This window comes from Pan troglodytes, chromosome 16 (genome assembly GCF_028858775.2).
Source record: "Pan troglodytes isolate AG18354 chromosome 16, NHGRI_mPanTro3-v2.0_pri, whole genome shotgun sequence".
Taxonomy (NCBI): Eukaryota; Metazoa; Chordata; class Mammalia; order Primates; family Hominidae; genus Pan; species Pan troglodytes.
In genome coordinates this window covers 58,068,428-58,090,192 of record NC_072414.2, presented here as the reverse complement: position 1 = coordinate 58,090,192, position 21,765 = coordinate 58,068,428, and the positions used below count along the sequence as shown (strand labels likewise).

At 48.7% G+C, this 21,765-nt stretch overlaps 1 protein-coding gene across 23 annotated transcripts in view; it reads left to right on the top strand.

Moving 5' to 3' along the window:
- The window catches only part of MEGF11 (multiple EGF like domains 11), a 370,645-nt gene that overhangs the window by 166,129 nt on the left and 182,751 nt on the right, over positions 1-21,765 (top strand). For all 23 annotated transcript variants that reach the window (XR_010151758.1, XR_010151757.1, XR_010151756.1 and 20 more), the window contains one exon: positions 5,545-5,637. Coding sequence is in view for 18 of the 23 variants with exons in the window: in XM_063795186.1 (XP_063651256.1) it covers positions 5,545-5,637 (93 nt within the window). In the remaining 5 variants the exon portion in view is untranslated. The remainder of the gene's footprint in view (positions 1-5,544; positions 5,638-21,765) is intronic.

Here is a 21,765-nt window from a genome sequence, read left to right as displayed (position 1 = left end):
AGCACCTGAAGGTGGGAGTGGGGCCTCCTTTCATTCCACGCTCCTCTTCTCTGAGGACCAGACACGGAAAGGGCTATGCCCGGTGCTGCCCTGGTAGATGATCATTCACCAGTGAGTTGACTCTGGACTGTGTCTCCTTCCCCACTCCCAGTCCCAGCCCCTCTAGTTTTACCAGGGCTCCTTCCTCCCCACCCCCTCCCTGCCTAACGCAGGCCATTCTATCATCCTCTGAGCTGGAAATGAGCCTGAGCGTGCTCAGGGGCCATGGTACCCCAGCTCCCCAGCCCAGTCCTGGGAAGAGGAATATTAATAACAACAGCAACATTTTAAAAAGAAAGCAACAGTTATAACTAACCCCTGGTACTTGGTGCTTTGCATGAGTTAACTCATTTACTCTGTGCAATAACCAAGTCAACAGCCATTCTACAGAAGGGGAAACAGGACCAGAGAGGTTGCTCAAGGACATGCAGCTAATGAGTGGCAGAGCAGGGGCCTTGGCTTTTAATGCATTGCTGCCTTGGAATACAAATCAGCAAGGGCACCACCAAATTAAAGGAGAGTGGCAGGCTGGGCGGTGGCTCACACCTATAATCCCGGCACTTTGGGAGGCTGAGGTGGGCAGATCGCTTGAAGTCAGGAGTTCGAGACCAGCCTGGCCAACATGGTGAAACCCCGTCTCTACTAAAAATACAAAAAGATTAGCCGGGCTTGGTGGCGTGTGCCTGTAATCCCAGCTACTCGGGAGGCTGAGGCAGGAGAATCACTTGAACCTGGGAGGCAGAGGTTGCAGTGAGCCGAGATTGCACCAGAGCAAGACTCCATATCAAAAAAAAAAAAAAAAAAAAAAAAGGAGGAGTGGGAGGGATGGGGAGTGGCTCTTGGCCAGGTTGGGTGGGGGTCACACCCTGCAGGCCCCAGTCCTGCAACCCAGGAGAGTGTTTGGCCGTTAATGTCCTTCTACCTTATCAGCCTTGCTGGGGAAGTGCTGCTTGTTAAAACAATAATTGTCTCTTCATATATGGGAGCCCAATGTGGCCACAGCAATTAAAAGCCAACTCTAGATGGGCTGAGGAAAGGACCAGCCATTTTTATTCTTCCTGGCTATGGAGGGGACTGAGGGCTGGGAACTGTAAAGAACGAGTGGTACACATCTGATGAAGTGTTTTAGAATTCCCCTTGGTGACTCCCCGAGCCCCACTACAGACACAGACACACACTAATACGTACACACATGCCGTGTGACCTTGGGCATGGCAGAATCACTCATGCTAAGCATGTCACCTCAGAATTGGCACTTGGGTCCACGTGGATGTAGGTCATTTTATTTCCAAGCTGAATCCAATGACAGCCTGATCTGAGGCCTCTTGCCAAGAATGCTAATGGCAGACTGATCAATGTGCCTTGGAGCACTGGGGAGACTGGGTTCGGGGGTGGCTCTGGAGGTGATATGCTGGAGGATTCTGGGAGGCTACCATCCTTTCCCTGACCTCCCAGCCTTCTTGGATCTTAGCTGAATGTCAGGCTAGTTGGCCAGGGGGCGTGGAAGTTGTCTTTATTTATTCTGACCCTTTCATGTAAGTAATTTTTATAGTTCCATTAACTAGTAAGACCATTTGCAAACTTCCAGGCAAAATATATGACCACAGGCACCTCAGGGACTTGTGGGTCATCTTGGGTGGAGGCCCAATAGAAGGGAGAATTGATTCAGAGGGCTTCCATGAGCTGGGGACAGCAGATGGGGCCACCTTTGGTTAGGGAAGGGCAAGTGTTATCTGAGCAGCTTGATTGCAGAGGAGACCCCAAGTCTGACGCACACACACCTTTGCTTGGTGCCAAGATCGCTGTCCTGGGTCCCGGCCTGCTTATGCAAGCTCACCTGCTGCCCCAGGACTGATGCCCTGGCCTTCCATCTGTACCTCTGAACACGTTTGTTCCCGGGCGAAGCTCTATGCCTGCATTTGTGGAACAAATTCCTCTCAAACTTAGCTTGAATCAGTCAGCCAAAGAAGTTGGCAGTTGCTATCATGGAGCTTTTACTCCCAGAGCTGGAGGGAACCTTTAGATCCTGTCATCCAACCCTTTCATTTCACAGACAGACAAACAGACCCTGAGGAGGGAGGGAGATGAGCTAAGTTCTCACAGCAAGTCAGTGACAGATCTGCTGCTGGATCTTACTCATCTTACCCTGTGCGAGCAGGCTTTTGGCATCACACGTGTGGGTGCAAACCTCGGCTTGGCTCCTGGACCAGTTAGAGTCCCAACCAAGAAACAGATGGCATTGTTTTTTTGTAGTTTTTTGAGATGGAGTCTCGCTAGAAGGCTTCTAGCACACTGGGAGGTCAGAAGCAGGACTGAAGCAGGGTGGTGAGAGTGCAGTTCATATTTCTTGGTGGGGCCAGGAGAGGGTGAGTGGCTGGCCCCTTCACACGGCTGGTGCTGTCAGAGCCCAACCAGCTGCCCTGTCCACGACAGCAGATGGATGTGCAGCAGTGTGAAGAGGGACTTGACAAAACACTCTGTTTAGAGTTGTAAGTTTCCAAGAAGGAGGCCAGGGTGGCAGCACCCTAACCCAACCTCTCCCAGGCAGTCACTGGCATGGAGGTCTGTGGTCTGAAAGAGCTTAGGGCACCCACACGCTCTAGGAGCAGCAGCTGAGTAACCCCAGGCCTCTGGAGACGGGCTGCCAGCTGCTGGCATAGGAGTCAGCCGCCCCAGCGCCAGGGATGGCCACCTCCATCCTCCCTAGGAGACTCTCCCCGCAGCACCCCCAGCCCCTCCCCACCAGGTGTCCAAACACGCGGTGGCCCAATTGCCAAATACGGCAGCCTGAGCCTCGGGTATTTGCTATCAATATTTCATGCTTCAAACAACACTTATGAAATATGAATGGATTGAGGTTTTGACAAGCAAATAGTGCAGGCAAAATACCAGGACGATGAGGAAAGGAGGGAGATGCACCTGCATCCCTGGGGTCAAGCTAAGGGACTGTGGGATGACCATCCTCCATGAGTAGCACAGAAGCTGACCCCGAAGCTGCTGCCTTAGCAGAGTCCTTACCAGGGTCTAGGGGCTGGATACAGGACTGAGTTGAGGTCTGTGTCTGCAGCGTGGGGGCGGTGTTCTGCAGACTGTCCTGCTGGTCTCTGGGGCTTTGGGAAGTGACCAAGGGAAAAGGCAGTGCAGTGTGGAGCTTGCTCAGAGCACCGGAAGGCTGTTCCCCCCCAGCTTGGAGAAGGCACAGGCGGTAGGCGGATGGGCTGGGTCTCTAGGATCGGGAGCAGGGGGCAGGCTGGTCATTGGGTGGCCTTCCTTCTCAAATTACCTGCCCTCCACCCTATCCCTAACCTGTGTGGTGCTGAGCATGTTGAAGCAGCTCCTCCACCCTCTGTCTCTGGTCACCACTGACCTTCTTGTGGGCCTGTCACAGCACCCCTCTGCTGTTCCCTCTGGAATGGCCCCACCGCCAGCGCCTGAGCCATGTGGGCGGGGGAGGCTATCCAGCCTGGGCAAAATGTGAAGTCCCCACAGCCTTAGGCTCTCTCCACCTTCAGAGGCCTCTGGCTCCAGGAGCCACCCCAAGCTCCTTCCTCCCTGGCTGAGAGGCCACACACTGCCCAAGGGGCCATGAACGCTCAGGCCTCAGCTTCTCCAGGTATAAAACAATGGGCCAGGACATGATTTTCTCTTAAGTCTCTTTGAGCCCTGATACTCGGCAGGTTCGCAAGTCACTGCTTGATTTCACCGCCCTCGGCAGAGACCCCAGGGATCAAGGTCCTGCTCTCTGCAGTCAGAAAACAGTTGGCGGTGTTAGTGAGCTAATGTGACAAGCTGTAACACGGATGAGCCCAGCTGTGGAGCATGCAGGGACCTCAGCCTGTGGGGGTGGGGATGAGGGAGAGGGAGCAGCTGAGGCCAGGGCTGGGAGCTGGCTGGGCTGAGGGGCTGGCATCCCATGGGGAGCCAGAGGATGGACACTGGTGTGTCCTGGGGGCACTGACCCATTTGAGCTTGTTTGGAAAGTCCAGTGAGAACAGGAGGAGCCCGGGCAGCAGGACTGACAGTCTTGCTAGCTGCCGCGTGAGCAGCACATTGTGGTTCTAAGTGGAGCTGTTCCCCGGGGTCAAGGCCCACTGGGTTCTCCAGCACTGGGTTAGCCGCTTCTCAGAGCTGCAAGCGAGCGGGGCTCCAGCACTGGGGAAGCACCACAACCCTCCCCGAAGGCTACCTGTAGCAATCAGAAGGACCCAGGTGCTAGGGATCTCCAGACACACCACAACCCAGGCTTGCAGTGGACAGGCTGACTCCAGACCACTGACCAGTGGGGCATGTGAAATGGCTCTTCTGGGGTCTACCTTGCCTGTGGCCTGGGCAAAGCTAAGGCAGCAGCTTCGGGGTCAGTTTCTGTGCTTAGGAGGGGCCAGAGGACCACACCAGCCATAAAATGAGCCTTGTTGTTTAACCCAACAGCATCTTCCCAGTGGGCATTTAGGCCAGGCAGTGGGTGGGAGGCCATCAAAGGGGGACCATCTGCTCCCCTAGCCCAGGCCAGTACTGGGCAGAGAGAAGTCTCTTGCTTTCGGGAAAAACAAAACAAAACAAAAAACCATCTATATCTGGTCTAAGGAATTGACAGGGTTGATGGTAACTGCTGATTCCCTGAGCTTTCAGACTTGGTGGAGGTGGCACATGGGGGCTTTCTGTAATCCTTCACTGATGGCTTAGATGGTGGGGCAGATCTTTCAGGAGCAAAAGATGACCTTGAGGAAATGTAGATTCTGTCAAAGAAAGAGAAAAATAATTTCCCTTCCTCAAACTGCTGTCAATAAGCCTCGGCACCAGAGTGGTTGAGGGAAACTGCCTGCCGCTGTAACCTCCCACCTCAGGAGGCTGCAGCATTCAACTGCGTGATAAGAAATTGCCAGGCACTTTCTAATTACAATTATCATCATCGTGGATGTCTCTCTTAATTACTTTCTTATAATTAGCTGTTGCTTTTTTCCTCTGCATGTGTGTACTTTGCAGATTTGCTGATATTTGAGAGCCCCAAAATAGGGACATTTGGGGAGGAGGGCAGAAAGGTGGGGGGAAAAGTGAGAAGGGACCTTCTTTTCAGGCAGGCTGATACATTTTGGGGCCTTTTCAGAAGGATACTAGGGAAAGCAGAAGATACAAGGGACAGATCATTTCCTAAGCAGATGGGGAAAGAGAGCAGGGGTGTGGATTTAGGAGCTGAGGTTTGCGGCGGTCTCTGTTGTTAAACGTTGCAGGAAATGTTCTCGAAAAGCCAACGAAGTTACCGCTTCTCCAGCTTGGGTTTCATTTTAAGAAATGAGCTGGGATGAAATGTACTCTTGTAGGATCCATTCTGGAGTTAATTAAATAACCCAGGTCAGGTGTAGCTTGATTTTCCCCCCAAGCCAGTCATGCGTTCTAAGCATCCCTGGGCACCAGGGAGTTGTGACAAAATGGATTATGCTCCTTGACCAGATGGTTGGTTTTCACTGTTTGTTCTGGTTCTTCCTCTCTCTCCCCATGTCCCCTCAGCCCTGTGTACAGAGGAGTGTGTGCACGGCCGCTGCGTTTCCCCGGACACCTGCCACTGCGAGCCTGGCTGGGGAGGGCCCGACTGCTCCAGCGGTGAGTCTGGGGTTTGGGGGTCAGGAGGCCCCCTAGCTCTGACTTGGTAGGGGAGTGGGTTGTGGTGTGTGCGTGCTACATTTTTGTGTTGTGCTGGGGCGACTTGGGGTGGGCTACCTGAGCCTGTGTGAACATCAGGGAGGAGGTATACCTGCAGTTAAAACATGGTGGCACTTGAGGGATGGTGATTTATGGGGGCCTGTGAGGGCATTGTGTGTTGTATGTGTAGGGAATTGTGGGATCATCTGGACAACTCTGACTTTTGATGGAACACCTCTAGATATGGTCTTTGATGGTTGATGTGAAATTGACACAGTGCCCAGGAGTACACACTGAGGAGGTCGCTGTCGTCTAGCCCTGGTCCCCAGGTTCACTGGTCCAAAAGTTCAGTTTTGTGGGTGCCCACAGAGGCTCAGGGGAAGTGATTTGTGAGACTGGTGGACATTTGGGATGTCTCTGTGTCCCCAAAATTAGAACAGGACACTCACAGAGGCAGGTCCTTGTGTTCCTACATTTTTGTGGGTGGATGGTTCACCTTCTCCAGGGAAGCCTTCCTACTAAGCCTGGGGTGAGGTGGATGCTCTCCAGGCTGGCCCAGTGACTCACAGTGGCATGGTGCATTGTCTCGACTGTGGGGCTGGCCACCAAGAGGGTAAGGCATACCTGGCAGCTGTTCAGGGAATTCTCTGCCAAGAACCCAGATGAAGATGAATCCTCCTTCCCCTCTGGTTTATTGCCCCCAAATATTTGCAGATGACTTGGCACATTATGCAGTCAAGGGTTGGTTAATATCATGGTCTTGTTTGATTTTCAAAGAGGACTTGACTAAGGTTGAAGCCCAAATTTCCTCCTGCTTTGAGTTGGAGTAGAGTCTCTTTATGGTGACCTGAGTGGATAACATAGCCAAGCGGCTCCACTAGGGATCTAAGCCCGATTATTCGCCCATCTTGGGGAGCCACCTCCATGTTCCCCATCCCATACCTGACTACCATAGTCATGAAAACTTAGGAGAATGTTGGGTCCATGTTGGCCCAGTGTAGTGCTGTTGTCCTTTTCCCCTCTCTCTGCTGCAGTGGAAACATCTAGTTATGTTTTTTTGTTTGTTTTCCCAAAGGCCTTGACTGGAGCCTGTCTGTCTATGCAGTGCATGAGAATATTCTGGCCAAAGCCAGTATGTGGCTCTGTTTTGAGCCTGGGTGATTATCATGGCTCAGGGAGTCCATGATCTGTTTGAGGTATCCAAGAAACCCCCTCATGTGTTAGGACCTCCAGTGACCACAGTGGCCTCCTCCTTCCACTTGTCCTACTGCTTTGAGTGAGCCATGACTGGGAAACAGGGCCAGACAATGAAAGGTAAACCGAGGCACAGGTGAGCTAAATAAAGGAAGATGTCCAACCAGTCTTTCTGTGGACTTGAGCTGCAAAACACACTGGGTAAAATGTCTGGGCTTCCCCCGCCCTTATCTGTGTTTTGTTTTGCGTAACTTGGCTTACAAGGAATCTTTGAGGAAGGAATATCTGACTTGGATTAGGTCAGCCTTGCTGGGATGGGTCTGCCTGCTGCTGCTGGATTATAATGCTGAAGGCAGCCTATTGGAGGTTGAAATACAGCCTGGGTCCCCCGGGGCCCTGAGTATATAGAAACCACCAGTGAGTGCAACTGTGTTTAGTGCTCGCTCTATGCTCGGGTCTGTGCTGGGCCGTGGGGAGGGCCCTGGAGGGTTTTTTAGACATGGTCTGTGTCTTTTCAGGGTTTCTGGCCTAATGAAAGAGATGGAACAAAGGTGGCATTTGATGAACAGGACTAGGCAGTTTAGAGTATGACTTGCCCCCAGAGTGAATTTACCAAGCAAGCAGGGAAACAGACTTGTTACTTTACAGCACAGAACTAGGCTGTCTGATTTAACTCCTCCCATTCAGTCACCAGACTTGGTGCTAAGCAACCCAAAAGCTCTTTCCTCTCAATTAAATCCACCCTCATGGGTTGAAGAGCCATGACTTTTGGATCTACTCAAAGGCATGTGCTATTGAACCCATGGGAAGTTCTAAAAGGGGTTCCAACCCTGTTTGAGGGACAGCAGCATTGAATTAAAGCAATTCATAGATTCTCACCTTCAGTGTCATTCAGAGCACTGAATGTTTAGATGCTCTGCTAAGAGCTTTCCAACCTTTGCTTGAATACCTCCACTGACAAGGAGCTCACTACCTCTTTCGGAAGCCCATTCTCATTGTTGGAAAGTTTTCCCTTCTCTGCAGTGGAAATCTACCTTTTAGCTTCTACTGATTGGTTCTTGCTCATAATAAAGTCCAGGGCAGGGTGATGGATGACCATGATGCTCCTTGTCCCTGGAATTTCTTCCAAGGACCTCATTGGATAAGACCACAGTCTGTGTGTATAGAAATGATCATCTCAGAGCAGTTGATAATAGCCATTGAGGCTGCACAGAAGAAACCAGAGACCCTCCAATGGGTCAGGTATTAGAAGATAGTGATCATTTTCTTCCCCAAGTGTTTCTTCTCCAAGCTCCCTTGCTTCTCACCTGATGTCATCGGGACTACCTTTCCCATCTGGTTTCTCTCCGTTGGCTGTGGCCTTTATTCCTCTTAAATGCTCACTCCTAGATCTGGCCACACAACTGCAAGCTTGGTGTGACCAGTATGGAAAAATGATAGTGGAGATAGCTACTATATATTGAATTTTACTATGCACTGAGTGCTTTATTTACTTATCTACTTGTTTAATTTTCACAACAAACTTATAGTATGGGAATTGTTATTTATCCCCATTTTACAAAGGAGCAAGTTGAAGCAGAGAGAGGTTAAAGAACTTCCAGCAGACACAGTCGATGATAAGTCTGGGACTATCACCCAAGCAAAAACCTATGTCCTGAACCTGAACTCTTAATTATTTATACAATTGTAACTTATAACTCTACCTCCATCTGGATGCTCAACCTCTGTTAATATAGTCCAAGGTTGAAATTGATCTGTCATGAGAAAACATGGTTGTTCATAGGGAAAAGTGAGCTCTGCTTAAAAGATGTGGCCCTGAGATATTGCTGTGGAGATAGAGGAGTCGGCCATGGGACGCAAATTGTTACCAGCTTTCCTCAAGTAATTTGAGCCTGCTTGCTACATGCTATTTGGGGGTCTATCTGCCAGTGTGCTCTCTGCAGTGCCTTAGGGTCTTTGTGGGCCCAAATCTGTGGAGACAAGTATCTTGGTCCCTCTTCAGTGTGGTCTCTGGAGATCACTGAGTGGGGTCTATATGTGTGACACCCTTTCAGAGAAGCTTTGGTTTTGTTTAATTGAAAGCATCATTCTTGTTTGTTTTTTTCTCTCTGGTTCTTAAGTTATACCTGTTCATGTTAAAAAGAAAAATCAAACTGTAGCAAAAGTTAGACAAAAAAGGTTAACTCTCCACCCCAGAGATAACCACTGCTGGCATTTGGGTGCTTATCCTTCCTGCCATTCCTCTATACATTTGCACATTGGGCTAGATCTGGATATAACTTTTATTATTTAGATCAAATATATGAGCTAGTCTATAACTTGCTGTTTAAATTTAACTTTATGTCATGCACTCATTTTCTTGTTAATAAATGTGAATCTCCTCTAGATTTGTAATGGCCTTACAGAATTTCATTCTATGGATTACCACATGCATTTAACTAGTCCCTTGTTGATGGACATTGAGGTTGTTTCTGATTCTTCACCGTCATAGGCCCACCATCCTTTTTCCAAGATCCGTGGGGCCTGTTGGCTTCAGAATTTAGAATTTTTCAGAGTTTAGAAATCATATGGTGAGTATGTTGTGTGTGACATATGCCCCCATGGGGGTCTGGGCAGCACCCTGGGTGAAACAGTGATATTTCTGAAGTGACATATGACTGATCACATCTAGTGACATAAAGGCAATATATAACCTCAAATCGGTTTCATGCAGATTTTGCCTCTAAATGGATTTTGGTGCTGAATTTTTTAAAACATGTTTTGGACTTTTTAGGGATTTTTGGATTGTGGCCCTGTGTAAAAATGCTGCAGTGATTCTTCTTATGCGTATGTCTTTGCCCACTTGTCCCAATTTCTTCTTAGGATAAATTCCTGGAAGTGGCAGGGAGGGTTTTGAAGATCCATCATCCAACTCCCTGCCCCTACCCTGCCCTGCCCTGCCCTTTGTGGCTGCCAATGGATTTATGACTTTGACAGCAGTGAAGGGGATAAATGTAGTACCGGGGTCGGGTGGGGACTTCTCATTCTTTTACTGACTTATAAGCCCCTGGCTGAAATTTTTTAAGGCCTGGACTAATTTCTTTCTGCTCCATAAAGGAAGAGAGATGATGCTGATTTGCCTGGAGGGCTGACACACCAACTATCGGATAATTCTGGGCTGTTAGACGGACCACTATGGGGAAATGGAGTGGCTGCATGCCTGGTCATAAACCTCCATCCCATATAATAATGAAGAGTAAAAGAATGAAATGTCAGTTTATACTGAATAAAGACGACAGACTGACTCTTATTAAATTGCACTAATCTCACAAGTGGAGATAAAAAGGAAGAAAGTTTTCCTATATTGAATATCTAGCTTTTTAAAGTAATTAGGAATATTAAAGCACTGACAATGATTGAGATAGAAACATTATTCATAACTTTTATTTCCGCACTGGGCAATGATCCAGTATACTTCATTTATGAGATTTCAGCTGTACGGAGAAGGACGTGAGCCAATTCCTAAATTAAATATGCCCTGTTAACTTTTATAAATGATGCCCAAGAATTAACTTGGAAATTTAAGCTTTCATTGTATGATTTAATTATTGTATTTCCTGGGTCCCATTTCTCTGCCTCCCGTCCCAGGGTGCTTTGCATTTTGGGTTCCAGGCTACAGAATGGCATTTTGGTTTTGGGCCTGAGCCTGCCCTCCAGAAGGCCTGCGGTAGAGATGAGGGAGAAGGCTGCTCCTCCGTTTCCCATTATTTTCCACATTATCATGTATTCCACCAAACTGGTCTTATCCACGCACTTAGGACAAAGTGCAGGATAAGTCAAAGCCCGGTACACACTGTCCTGCTGTTTTGCAGAATTGCTCCCCTACTCCCCAGACGCTGGGCACAAGGCAGGACTACAGAGAGGCCTGAGTGATGAAGGCAGCTGGAACCAAGCTGGCCCATCACCAGCTGTAGCTTCTGCCAAGTCCAGCGTGTTCTTATCTTGAATGGTGTGTGGGACCCCAGGCCGACTTGGCTTTAAGCTATCTGCAGATTAAAATAGAATGTTAAGCAGCTCAGAAATATGCCTACGCTCCTAAACTAGCTCGGGACCCTTAAGGTCAGTGCTTCTCAAACTAAGTGTTGGCTACAAATTCTTTCTTTAAAAAGTCCTGGTAAAAGATACATAACATAAAATTACTCATTTTAACACTTTTAAATGTGCAATTTGGTAACATTAGTACACTCACATTGTTGTGCAAACATCACCATCATCCATCTTCAGAACTTTTTCATCTTCCCCAACTGAAACTCTGTCCTCACTGAACACTAACTCCCCATTGCCCCCTTCCCTGGCCCTTGGCAACCAACAATCTGCTTTCTGTCTCTATGAATTTGACTACTCTGTGCTTCATATAATTGGAATCATACAGTATTTGTCCCTTTCTGACTGGCTTATTTCACTTAGCATAATGTCCTCAAGGTTCATCTGTGCCATAGCATGTGTCGGAATTTCCTTTTTTTTTTTTTTGAGAATGAAGTCTTGCTCTGTCGCCCAGGCTGGGGTGCAGTGGTGCAATCTCGGTTCACTGCACCCTCCGCCTCCCAGGTTCAAGTGATTCTCCTGCTTCAGCCTTCTGAGTAGTAGCTGGGATTGCAGGTGCATGCCACCATGCCCAGCTAATTTTTCTATTTTTAGTAGAGACGGGGTTTCACCATGTTGGCCAAGCTGACCTTGAACTCCTGACCTGAAGGGATCCACTCAGCCTCCCAAAGTGCTGGGATTACAGGCGTGAGCCATTGCGCCCAGCCCCCTCATTTGGTTATGTCCTTTCCTGGTTTTGGTATTAGGGTGATGCTGGCTTTAGAATGAATTAGGAAGAGTTCCTTCTTTATCTTGTGGAACAGTGTCAAAAGGATTGGTACCAATTCTTCTTTGAGTGTCTAGTAGAATTCAGCTGTGACTCTGTCTGCTCCTGGACTTTTTTTTGTTGGTAATTTTTAAATTATCATTTCAATGTCACTGCTTGTTATTTGTCTGTTCGGGGTATCTAATTCTTCCTGATTTAAACTGGAAGGGTTGTAATTTTCCAGGAATTTATCTGTCGCTTCTAGGTTTTGCAGTTTATGTGCATAAAGGTGGGTTCATAGTAGCCTTCAATATTCTTTTGTATTTCTGTGGCGTCAGTTGTAATATCTCCTGTTGCGTTTCTTTGTGAGGTTATTTGGATTTTCTCTCTTCTTTTCTTGGTTAATCTGGCTAATGGTCTATCAATTTTATTTATCTTTTCAAAGAACCAGCTTTTTGTTTCATTTATTGTTTGTATTGTTGTTGTTGTTGCCTCAATTTCATTTAGTTATGCTCTGATCTTGGCTATTTCCTTTCTTCTGCTGGTTTTGGATTTGGTTTGTTCTTATTTCTCTAGTTCCTTGAGGTGTGACCTTAGGTTATCTATTTGTGTTCTTTCAGACTTTTTGATGAAGGCTTTTAGGGCTATGAACTTTCCTCTTAGCACCGCCTTTGCTGTATCCCAGAGGTTTTGATAGGTTGTGTCATTATTGTCATTCGAAGAATTTTTTAATTTCCATCTTGATTTCATTTTTGACCCAATGCTCATTCAGGAGCAGGTTATTTAATGTCCATGTATTTACATGGTTTTGAAGGTTCCTTTTGGAGTTGATTTCCAGTTTTATTCCACTGTGGTCTGAGAGAGTGCTTGATGTAATTTCAATTTTCTTAAATTAATTGAGGCTCATTTTATGGCCTATCATATGGTCTCTCTTGGAGAAAGTTCCATGTGCTGTTGAATAGAATGTGTATTCTGTGGTCGTTGGATGAAATGTTCTGTATATACCTGTTAAGTCCATTTGTTCTGGGAAGTAGTTTAAATCCATGGTTTTTTTGTTGACTTTCTGTCTTGATGACCTGTCTAGTGCTGTCAGTGGAGTATTGAAGTCCCCCACTATTATTGTGTTGCCGTCTATCTCATTTCTTATGTCTATTAGTAATTGTTTTATAAATTTGGGAGCTCCAGTGTTAGGTGCATATATGTTTAGGATTGTGATATTTTCCTGTTGGACAAGGCCTTTTACCATTGTATAATATCCCTCTTTGTCTCTCTTAACTGCTGTTGCTTTAAAGTTTGTTTTGTGTAATATAAGAATGGCTACCCCTGCTTGCTTTTGGTGTCCAGTTGCATGAAATGCCTTTTCCCACCCCTTTAAGTTTATGTGAGTCCTTAGGTGTTAGATGAGTCTCCTGAAGGCAACAGATGGTTGGTGAGTTCTTGTCCATTCTGCAGTTCTGTATTTTTTAAGTGGAGCATTTAGGCCAATTACATTCAATGTTAGTATTGAAATGTGAGGTACTGTTGCATTCATCCTGTTCTTTATTGCCTGTGTACTTTGATTTTGTTTTTGTTTTTGCTTTTTAACTTGTATTTTTGTTTTATAGGTCCTGTGTGATTTATACTTTAAAGAGATTCTGTTTTGATATGTTTCCAGGATTTGTTTTAAGATTTAGAGCTCCTTTTAGCAGTTCTTGTAGTGGTGGCTTGGTAATGGCGAATTCTCTCAGCATTTGTTTGTCTGAAAACGACCGTATCTTTCCTTCACATAAGATGCTTAGTTTTGCTGGATACAAAATTCTTGACTGATAATTGTTTTGTCTGAGGAGGCTGAAGATGGGTCCCCAATCCCTTCTAGCTTATAGGGTTTCTGCGGAGAAATCTGCCATTAATCTGATAGGTTTTCCTTTATAGGTTACCTGGTGCTTCTGTCTCACAGCCCTTAAGATTCTTTCCTTAGTCTTAACTTTGGAAAACCTGATGACAATTTGCCCAGGTGAAGATCTTTTTGTGATGACTTTCCCAGGTGTTCTTTGTGCTTCTTTTACTTGGATGTCTAGGTCTCTCACAAGGCCAGGGAAGTTTTTGTTGATAATTCCCCCAAATATATTTTCCAGGCTTTTAGAATTCTCTTCTTCCTCAGGAACACTGATTATTCTTAGGTCTGATCTTTTAATATAATCCCAGACTTCTTGGAGGCTTTGTTCATATTTTCTTTTTTTTTGTCTTTGTTGGATTGGGTTAATTCAAAGATCTTGTCTTCGAGCTCTGAATTTCTTTCTTCTACTTGTCCAATTCTGCTGAGACTTTCCAGAGCATTTTGCATTTCTAAAAGTGTGCTCAAAGTTTCCTGAATTTTTTATTGTGTTTTCTTTCTTTATTTCCTTGACTATTTCTCCCTTCACTTCTTGTATCATTTTTTGGATTTCCTTGCATTGGGCTTCACCTTTCTCTGGTCCCTCCCTGATTAGCTTAATAACCTCCTGAATTCTTTTTCAGGTAAATCAGGGATTTCTTCTTGGTTTGGATCCATTGCTGGTGAACTAGTGTGATTTTTTGGGGGTGTTGAAGAGCCTTATTTTGTCATATTACCAGGGTTGGTTTTCTGGTTCCTTCTCATTTGGGTAGGCTCTGTCAGAGGGAAGGTCTAGGGCTGAAGGCTGTTGTTCAGATTCTTTTGTCCCATGGGGTGTTCCCTTGATGTAGTACTCTCCCTCTTTTCCTATGGATGTGGCTTCCTGTAAGCCAAATTGCAGTGACTGTTGTCTCTCATCTGGGTCTAGCTACCCGGTAAGTCTACCCAGCTCCGGGTTGGTACTGGGGGTTGTCTGCACAGAGTCCTGTGATGTAAACTGTCTATGGTCTCTCAGCCGTGGATACCAGTGCCTGTTCTGGTGGAGGTGGCAGAGGGTGCAGTGGACTCCATGAGGGTCCTTAGCTTTGGTGGTTTAATGCTCTTTTTTTGTGCTGGTTGGCCTCTTGCCAGGAGGTGGCGCTTTCCAGAAAGCATCAGCTATAGTAATGTGGAGAGGGACCGGTAGTGGGTGGGGCTGTAGAACTCCCAAAATTATATGCCCTTTGTCTTCTGCTACCAGGATGGATAGGGAAGGACCATCAGCTGGGGGTGGGCACAGGCATGTCTGAGCTCAGACTCTTCTTGGGCAGATCTCGCTGCGGCTACTGTGGGGGATGGGGGCGAGGTTCCCAGGTTAATGGAGTTGTGTACCTAGGAGGATTATGGCTGCCTCTGCTGAGTTGTGCAGGTTGTCAGGGAAGTGGGGGAAAGCCAGCAGTCAGAGGCCTCACCCAGCTCCCATGCAAATCAAAGGGCCAGCCTTACTCCCACCGTGCTGCACCCCGTCCCCCCTTCCCCCGCCACCCACCTTCCCGCAACAGCCTGGAGTCTGTTTCCAGGTGTAGGGCAAAATGGGCTTGAAAACTTGCCCAAGGCTATCTGCCTTCCAGCTGCAAAAGAAATGGGCTTTAGTTCTTCCCTTGCTTGTGAGGTCTCCACACCAGATTCGTGCCCTCCCCCAAGTTATGGCCAAGAGGCTTCTCGCCCCGTTCAAGTTGTTACAAACTTCTGCTAGAGAATTCCTTCTCTCTGTGGAGTTTTACCTCCTGCTCCTCTGGCCACCCTCCTGATGGATCCCTGTGGTGCCAGGCAGGAATGGGCTGTCTGGGGACCCCTAAGCCTTTCTGCTGCTTCCTCTACCCCTGTATTTTACTCGGCTCTCTAACTTGATTCAGCTCCTGGTAAAGTCAGAAACTTCTCCCACAAACAGACTTCAGCCTCTCCAGTGCGGGGGTGTGTTCGGGAGAGGAGGGTCTCCCTTTCCCACTTCCACACTTGGGGCACTCACAGTATTTGGGGTGTCTCCTGGGTCCTGCAGGAGCAGTCTGCTTCCTTCAGAGGGTCTGTGGTTCCTCTCGGGATTGCTGGCTTGTTCTTGCAGTTGATCTGGAGCTAAAATTCACACTGCAAGCCGCCGCATTGTCCGGGGCTGCAATCTAGTCCTGCCTCCCATCTGCCATGATCCCCTAACCCTTTGCCCATTTTTTTAATCAGATTGTTTTGTGTTGAGTTATAGGCGTTCTTTATATATTCTGGATATTAACCACTTATTAGATACCGTCATGCACCACATAATGATGTTTGTGTTGGTGACTGACCGCATATACGATGGTAGTCAAACCTAGATGGTGTAGCCTAGGTGTGTGGTAGGCTATACCATCTAGGTTTGTGCAAGTACACTCTATGATGTTTGCACAACAACAAAGTCACCTACCGGTGCATTTCTCAGAGCATATCCCTATGGTTAAGCAACACGTGACCATATGTGATTTGCAGATATTTTCTCCTATTCTCTGAGTTCCCTTTTTACTCTGTTGATAGTGTCATTTTTAAAAATTATTTTTATTTTTTAGAGATAAGAACTCACTTTGTCACCCGACTGGAGGGCAGTGGCACAATCATAGCTCACTTCAGCCTTGATCTCCCAGGCTCAAGCAATCCTGTGGCTTCAGGCTCCTGAGTAGCTGGGACTACAGGCATGTGTCGCCGTGCTGGGCTAACTTTTTAAATTTTTTTCATAAATACAGGATCTCACTATGTTGCCCAGGCTGTTCTCAAACTCCTGGCCTCAAGCAGTGCTCCCACCTCAGCCTATTGATCATGTCTTTTGATATATAAAAGTTTTTTTTTTTATGAAGTCCAATTTAACTATTTTTTCTTTCATTGCCTGTGCTTTTAGTGTAATATGCAAGAAATCATTGCCAAATTCAATGTCATGACGCTTTACCCCTGTGGTTTCTTCTGAGTTTTATAGGTATGCTCCTACATTTAGGTCTTTGATCCGTTTTGAGTGAATTTTTTATAAAGGTTCCATTTCATTTTTTTGCATGAGCATATCCAGTTTCCCCAATACTATTTATTGAAAAGACTTTTGCTAGAGACTCTTGAAGCTACAAAGTTTAAATTTTTTACCACGTAAATGGCACATTAGTTACCTGATAGTTTAAACATTTCCTTAAGTTGAAACAAATACAGATTTATAATAGAATGAAATGTACAATTGGCATTTATTGAAAAACCAAAAAGATGATCTCGACCTTCATACCAGAAATGATTGTGCTCCTGGGGAGGCCTGGTGGTATAGCCCCAAAACCTATGACTACAGGTCAGGCCAGCACTGGGATTGGGGATTTCCAGGGATGTCAACCCAACCAACTGCCTGATTTGGAAAGTACATCAGGGAGTGTCTCTGTCTCAGGCGCCCCTGGACACACTCTCATGAAAATGGCAACACCACAGCCTGGTAGCCCAGGACATAGGGGGCAAAGCAGAGGTATAGGATGGGGGCCTGGGTCCCTGTCCCTGGCCTGGGACAGGTGAGGGGTCCCAAAAGGAGATAGGCAGGGCCAGATGGGGGTGTGTGTGGCCCACCACATGTGTCAGCTGGGAAGGGCCACTGCCAAAACTTTAGGGCTCCTCCCAGCAAGGGAGTAAGGAGAATGAATGTGAGAGGTGGAGGGAGGTGGGAAGAAAGAAGCATGATGAGGGGCCACGATTTGGAGGAGGAAGGTGATGGTGATTTGTGCTCCCGCTGTGTGCAAATGCTTCACGTAAACAGTCCCTCCGCACCGCCCTTTTTTTTTTTTTTTTTTTTTTTTTTGAGACAGAGTCTTGCTCCATCTTGCTGGAATACAGAATACAGTGGCACGATCTTGGCTCACTGCAACCTCTGCCTCCTGGGTTCAAGCAGTTCTTCTTCAGCCTCCCCAGTAGCTGGGACTACAGGTACACACCACCACACCTGGCTAATTTATATATATAATTTTTTTTTTTTTTTTTTTTTTTTTTTTTTAGTAGAGATGGGGTTTTACCCTGTTGGCCAGGCTGGTCTCGAACTCCTCACCTCGGGTGATCTGCCCCTGCTAGGCCTCCCAAGTGTTGCAATTACAGGCGTGAGCCACCACGCCTGGCCAACTGTCCCATTTCATCTGCCCAGCAGCCTGGGGAGGACGTATGTGTTATTCTATTCACAAACGAAGAAATCAAAGCTCAGGGAGGTGGAGTCACTTCTGATATTCACCCAACTATCAAGCAGCAGATCTGGGATCAGAACCCAGAACTTGTGTTCTTCCCTAAGTTCCATGCTGCCCCTGAAGGGGTGGGAGTTGCCTTAGCTAGTTCAGGCTGCTGTAACAAGACTGGATGGCTTCCACGGAAAAGAGTTTCTCACAGTTCTGGAGGCTCGGAGGTCCAAGACCAAGGTTCTGGCTGACTCTGTTTCTGGCGAGGGCCTGCCTTCTCATGGTGTCTTCCAGAGTGGAGAAGGGGGTTGTGTCCCTCATGTCTCTTCTTTAGATCAGTGCCCTCTAAGGGGACTGATTACCTCCCACAGACTCGACACAGGTCCCACCTCCACACAGCACTACATTGGGGATTAGGGTTTCAACATGAATTTAGGGGGGACTTGAACATTCAGTTCATAGCAGAAGTCCTGTGCCTTAACATACAGGAAAGCTGGCTTTGTTCCAGGTCTTCCCTGGGGGACCCTGGTCCTTTCCTTTCTGTGGGCCTCAGTTTTCTCATCTTTAAAGTGGGAACGGCTAGGCGCAGTTGCTCATACCTGTAATCCCAGCACTTTGGAAGGCTGAGGCAGGTGGATCACTTGAGGTCAGGAGTTCGAGACCAGCCTGGCCAACATGGTGAAACCCCGTCTCTACTAAAAATACAGAAATTAGCTGGGCATGGTGGCGGGCACCTGTAATCCCAGCTACTTGGGAGGCTAAGGCAGGAGAATTGCTTGAACCCGGGAGGCGGAGGTTGCAGTGAGCCGAGATCGTGCCACTGCACTTCAGCCTGGATGACAGAGTGAGACTCTATCTCAAGAAAGAAAAAAGAAAGTGGGAAGGTAAGCAGGGCTATTTCCACTGTGACAGCTCATGATGTTTTATTTCTAAGGAGTCAAAGTCCAGGACTGGCTCACCTAATCCGAGGCCCTGGTGACCTCCCCGCTGCCCCCTGATGGAGGATGTCTCCCCTTCCTTCCACCCCGCTCATGGCCACCCTGATTCTCTCTTCATTCCCAGACCTGGAGAGGATGGGGAGGTAGGGAGGCGGGGCATGAGGGGGATGGGGCGGCCTTGTGATCACATCCTCGCCCCCTCCAGGTGGGAGCTCCTGCTGAGCCCTATGCTGCCAGGTATAGCTCATGCGTGCAGTGGGTGTGCAGAGGGTGCTGTGCCAGCCAGGAGGCCTCAGCTCTCTCTCGAGTTGTTTTTTCACTGCATCGAGCCGGCTGTCAAGGTTAAAGCAACTTCAGATGAATCACCACAAAGCAATTACACTCACTGTTCCTCGCGTGCAGCTCTGCCAAGCCCGCGGCCCCTCGCAGACCCGCCTGGGCCACCTTCTGCCGGCATCTGGTGTGCCTGTGGGCCTCCCCGGGACGGTGGGCTCTGTGTTAGCCCCACACACTGGGGCGCAGTCACCGTGACGGGGACAGAAGGGAGCTGTGTACGTAGCAGCAAATGCTTTTTCAAGGTTTATGAGTAAGAGGAGCTGCTATTCACCCTGGAATTCTAATTTTGAACAAAAAGGAATTCAGTAGCCAGGACCACTGGCCTCATCGACTCAGTATTCTCCATCCTTGACTTCCCCTTAGTGCACATTTACTGAGCGCTTCTCAAAGGCCAACAGTGCCCAGGGTTCAGGACCAAATGGGGGGCTCAGAGATGAGGAGAGCCTAGCCTCCATCTTCCAAGAACTTTGAGCAGAAGCCAGAACCACCAGCACAGAGAGGAGGGAGGAGGAGGAGGCAGGAGAGGAAAGGCTCTGCTTTTATGGGAGGGGGACCTGGATGGCGAGGCCATCGTGGGAGGGCAGTGGAAGGCAGGAGCCAGGTGTGTGCTGTGGTCCCCCTTTTAGAAAGAGAATCTGAGGCACAGAGAGGTTACATAATGGCCTGGGGTCCCGCATCTGGTGACTGTCAGGGCTGGGTCTGTCTGAGGCTTTCCACGAGGTCATGGGGTCAGAAGTGTGAGGACAGACTCAATTGTGAGGAGCCTGTGCTCAAGCCTGAAAGAGACCATGAGACAGGTAAGAGACTGCCCAGCCCCTGAGTCCTGGGGGGCTGTGGGCCGCAGGGGAGGAACAGCAAGAACCTGGGTCTGCCGGCCTTGATGTCCATCTCTCCGCCCTTGGCTGTCACATCCCCCAGCCTCTGTCTCCTTCTCTTTGAGATGTTCCAGCCTTGGTGACACTCTGGAAGCCAGCGGAGATGTGAGTCTCCTCTCTCCCATGCTCCGTTTCTTCCACAGTGCCTCCCAGGAAAAATGGGAAAGGAGAGGAAGCAGGTGCTGGGGAGCCCCGCCCTTGTGGGAGCCCAGACCTTTGTCAGGATGAGGATCAGGCTGGGAAGGGGCAGCCCATGGAGACCCCAGAACACCAGCCCAAAGGCAGCTGGTCCTTCCCACCCCATCTCTACCCTCCACCCACTCATGTTCCTGTGATGCTGCTGCCAGGTAAACGCACCTGAGAGTGATCACCTAAGTGCACCCCAAGAATGACCCTGTATGGCAAACGCACCTGAATGTGTGTTCTGAGCTAGGGAATCTGAGAGTGGCCAACCTGGAGATTCGTTCCTTGTCTATGAGGAATATCTGAGCCGTCGGCCTGTCTGGTGGAACACTGGCTGTACAGGGGATTAAGCCCTGAGTTTTGGCGGAGGGGCTGGGGGGGTGTGTGAATGAAGGTTCCCAGGTGGAGGTTGTTAGGGTGCTGAGTGGAAATGCTATAGCAACTGCATGCCTTTTACAAGCAGTTGTGGTTCTTCTGCCCAGCCCGCCACTGCTGGGCTCTCCTCTGCATATAAGTCCCCAGTAAAACCCCATGTCTCTTTTGCTGTTTCTGGGTCTCTTCTTTGGCCTCTTGAACCTGGTGCCATCCCCACTAGAGTTGTTAGGGGTTCAGCACAACAGATGCCCACCAGGAAAGGAGGGGAGACCTTCTGAGGGTCCTCATCTGTCCCCCCAAGAAAATCCCAGACAAATCCTCATCTGTCCCCCCAAGAAAATTCACAGGCAGGAAGGCAGGCAGGCCATGGGGCAGGGGGCGGTGTGGGGCCACTGCTCTCCCCATTCTTGAGAAAGGGCAGTCTCCCAGAGTCTCACCCCTTCCCCACTGCCCACTGCCCCTCAGACCAGGGAAGATTTGGGGCCAGTCACATCTGAGCAGGAGGTGGGGGTGAGGCAGGGCCCTGGCACGTGTGGCTCCTCCTGAATTTTTGGACCTGAGAAAGCCAGAAACGGGATAGCCTGAGGTCTGCGAGTGAACTGTGTACTCGGGAGTGTTGTAAGTGGGGAGGGAGGTACATTCTGCCCAACTCAGTTCCTGCCATCTGCTCCCTGATAACAAAATTAATAAATAAATGACACACAGGGAGTCTCGAGAACTGGCAAGAGGCGGGCAGTGGAGATCCCACCTTGAATGTGACAAAAGCAGAATAGAGTGGCGGGAGCCCAGCTGGCGTTGTCGCACGTGCTGGCAACTGGGCGGATACCCCTCCCCAGCCCCACACAGGCGTGAAAAGGACCTGCACTTCCAGGGGCAGCCTGCAGGCAGGGTCTCCAGGAGGGGACTCACGAACTGCACCCACCTGCTTCCACCAGCCTGCAGGATGTCCCTAGAACTCTGAGGGGAAGGAGAGGGAGAAGGTGCATCTCATCCTGGGCAGAGAGGGGCCTGGTGATGGGGGAGCCCTGCCCCCAAGAAGGTCAGCGCCAGTCAGCCCCTGCCCACCTGCGGGCCACTGCAGACCTCCTTTCATCCTGACGCAGCCCCATAAGGTGGGGTTAGAGAGCCGAGGCCCGGGAAGTCCAGTCATCCTCCAAGGTCACTCGGCTACGGCAAGTGTGAGCTCTCCACTCAGGCGTGTTTCCGCCACGATGCAGGGCTGTGGAGGAGGTGGCACTTGAGGCTGACAGGGAAGGAGGCTGGGCTTTGCTCTTGCTTCAGCATCTCTCCTAACTCATCCAGTACTTCCCCTACACACTGTCCTAGA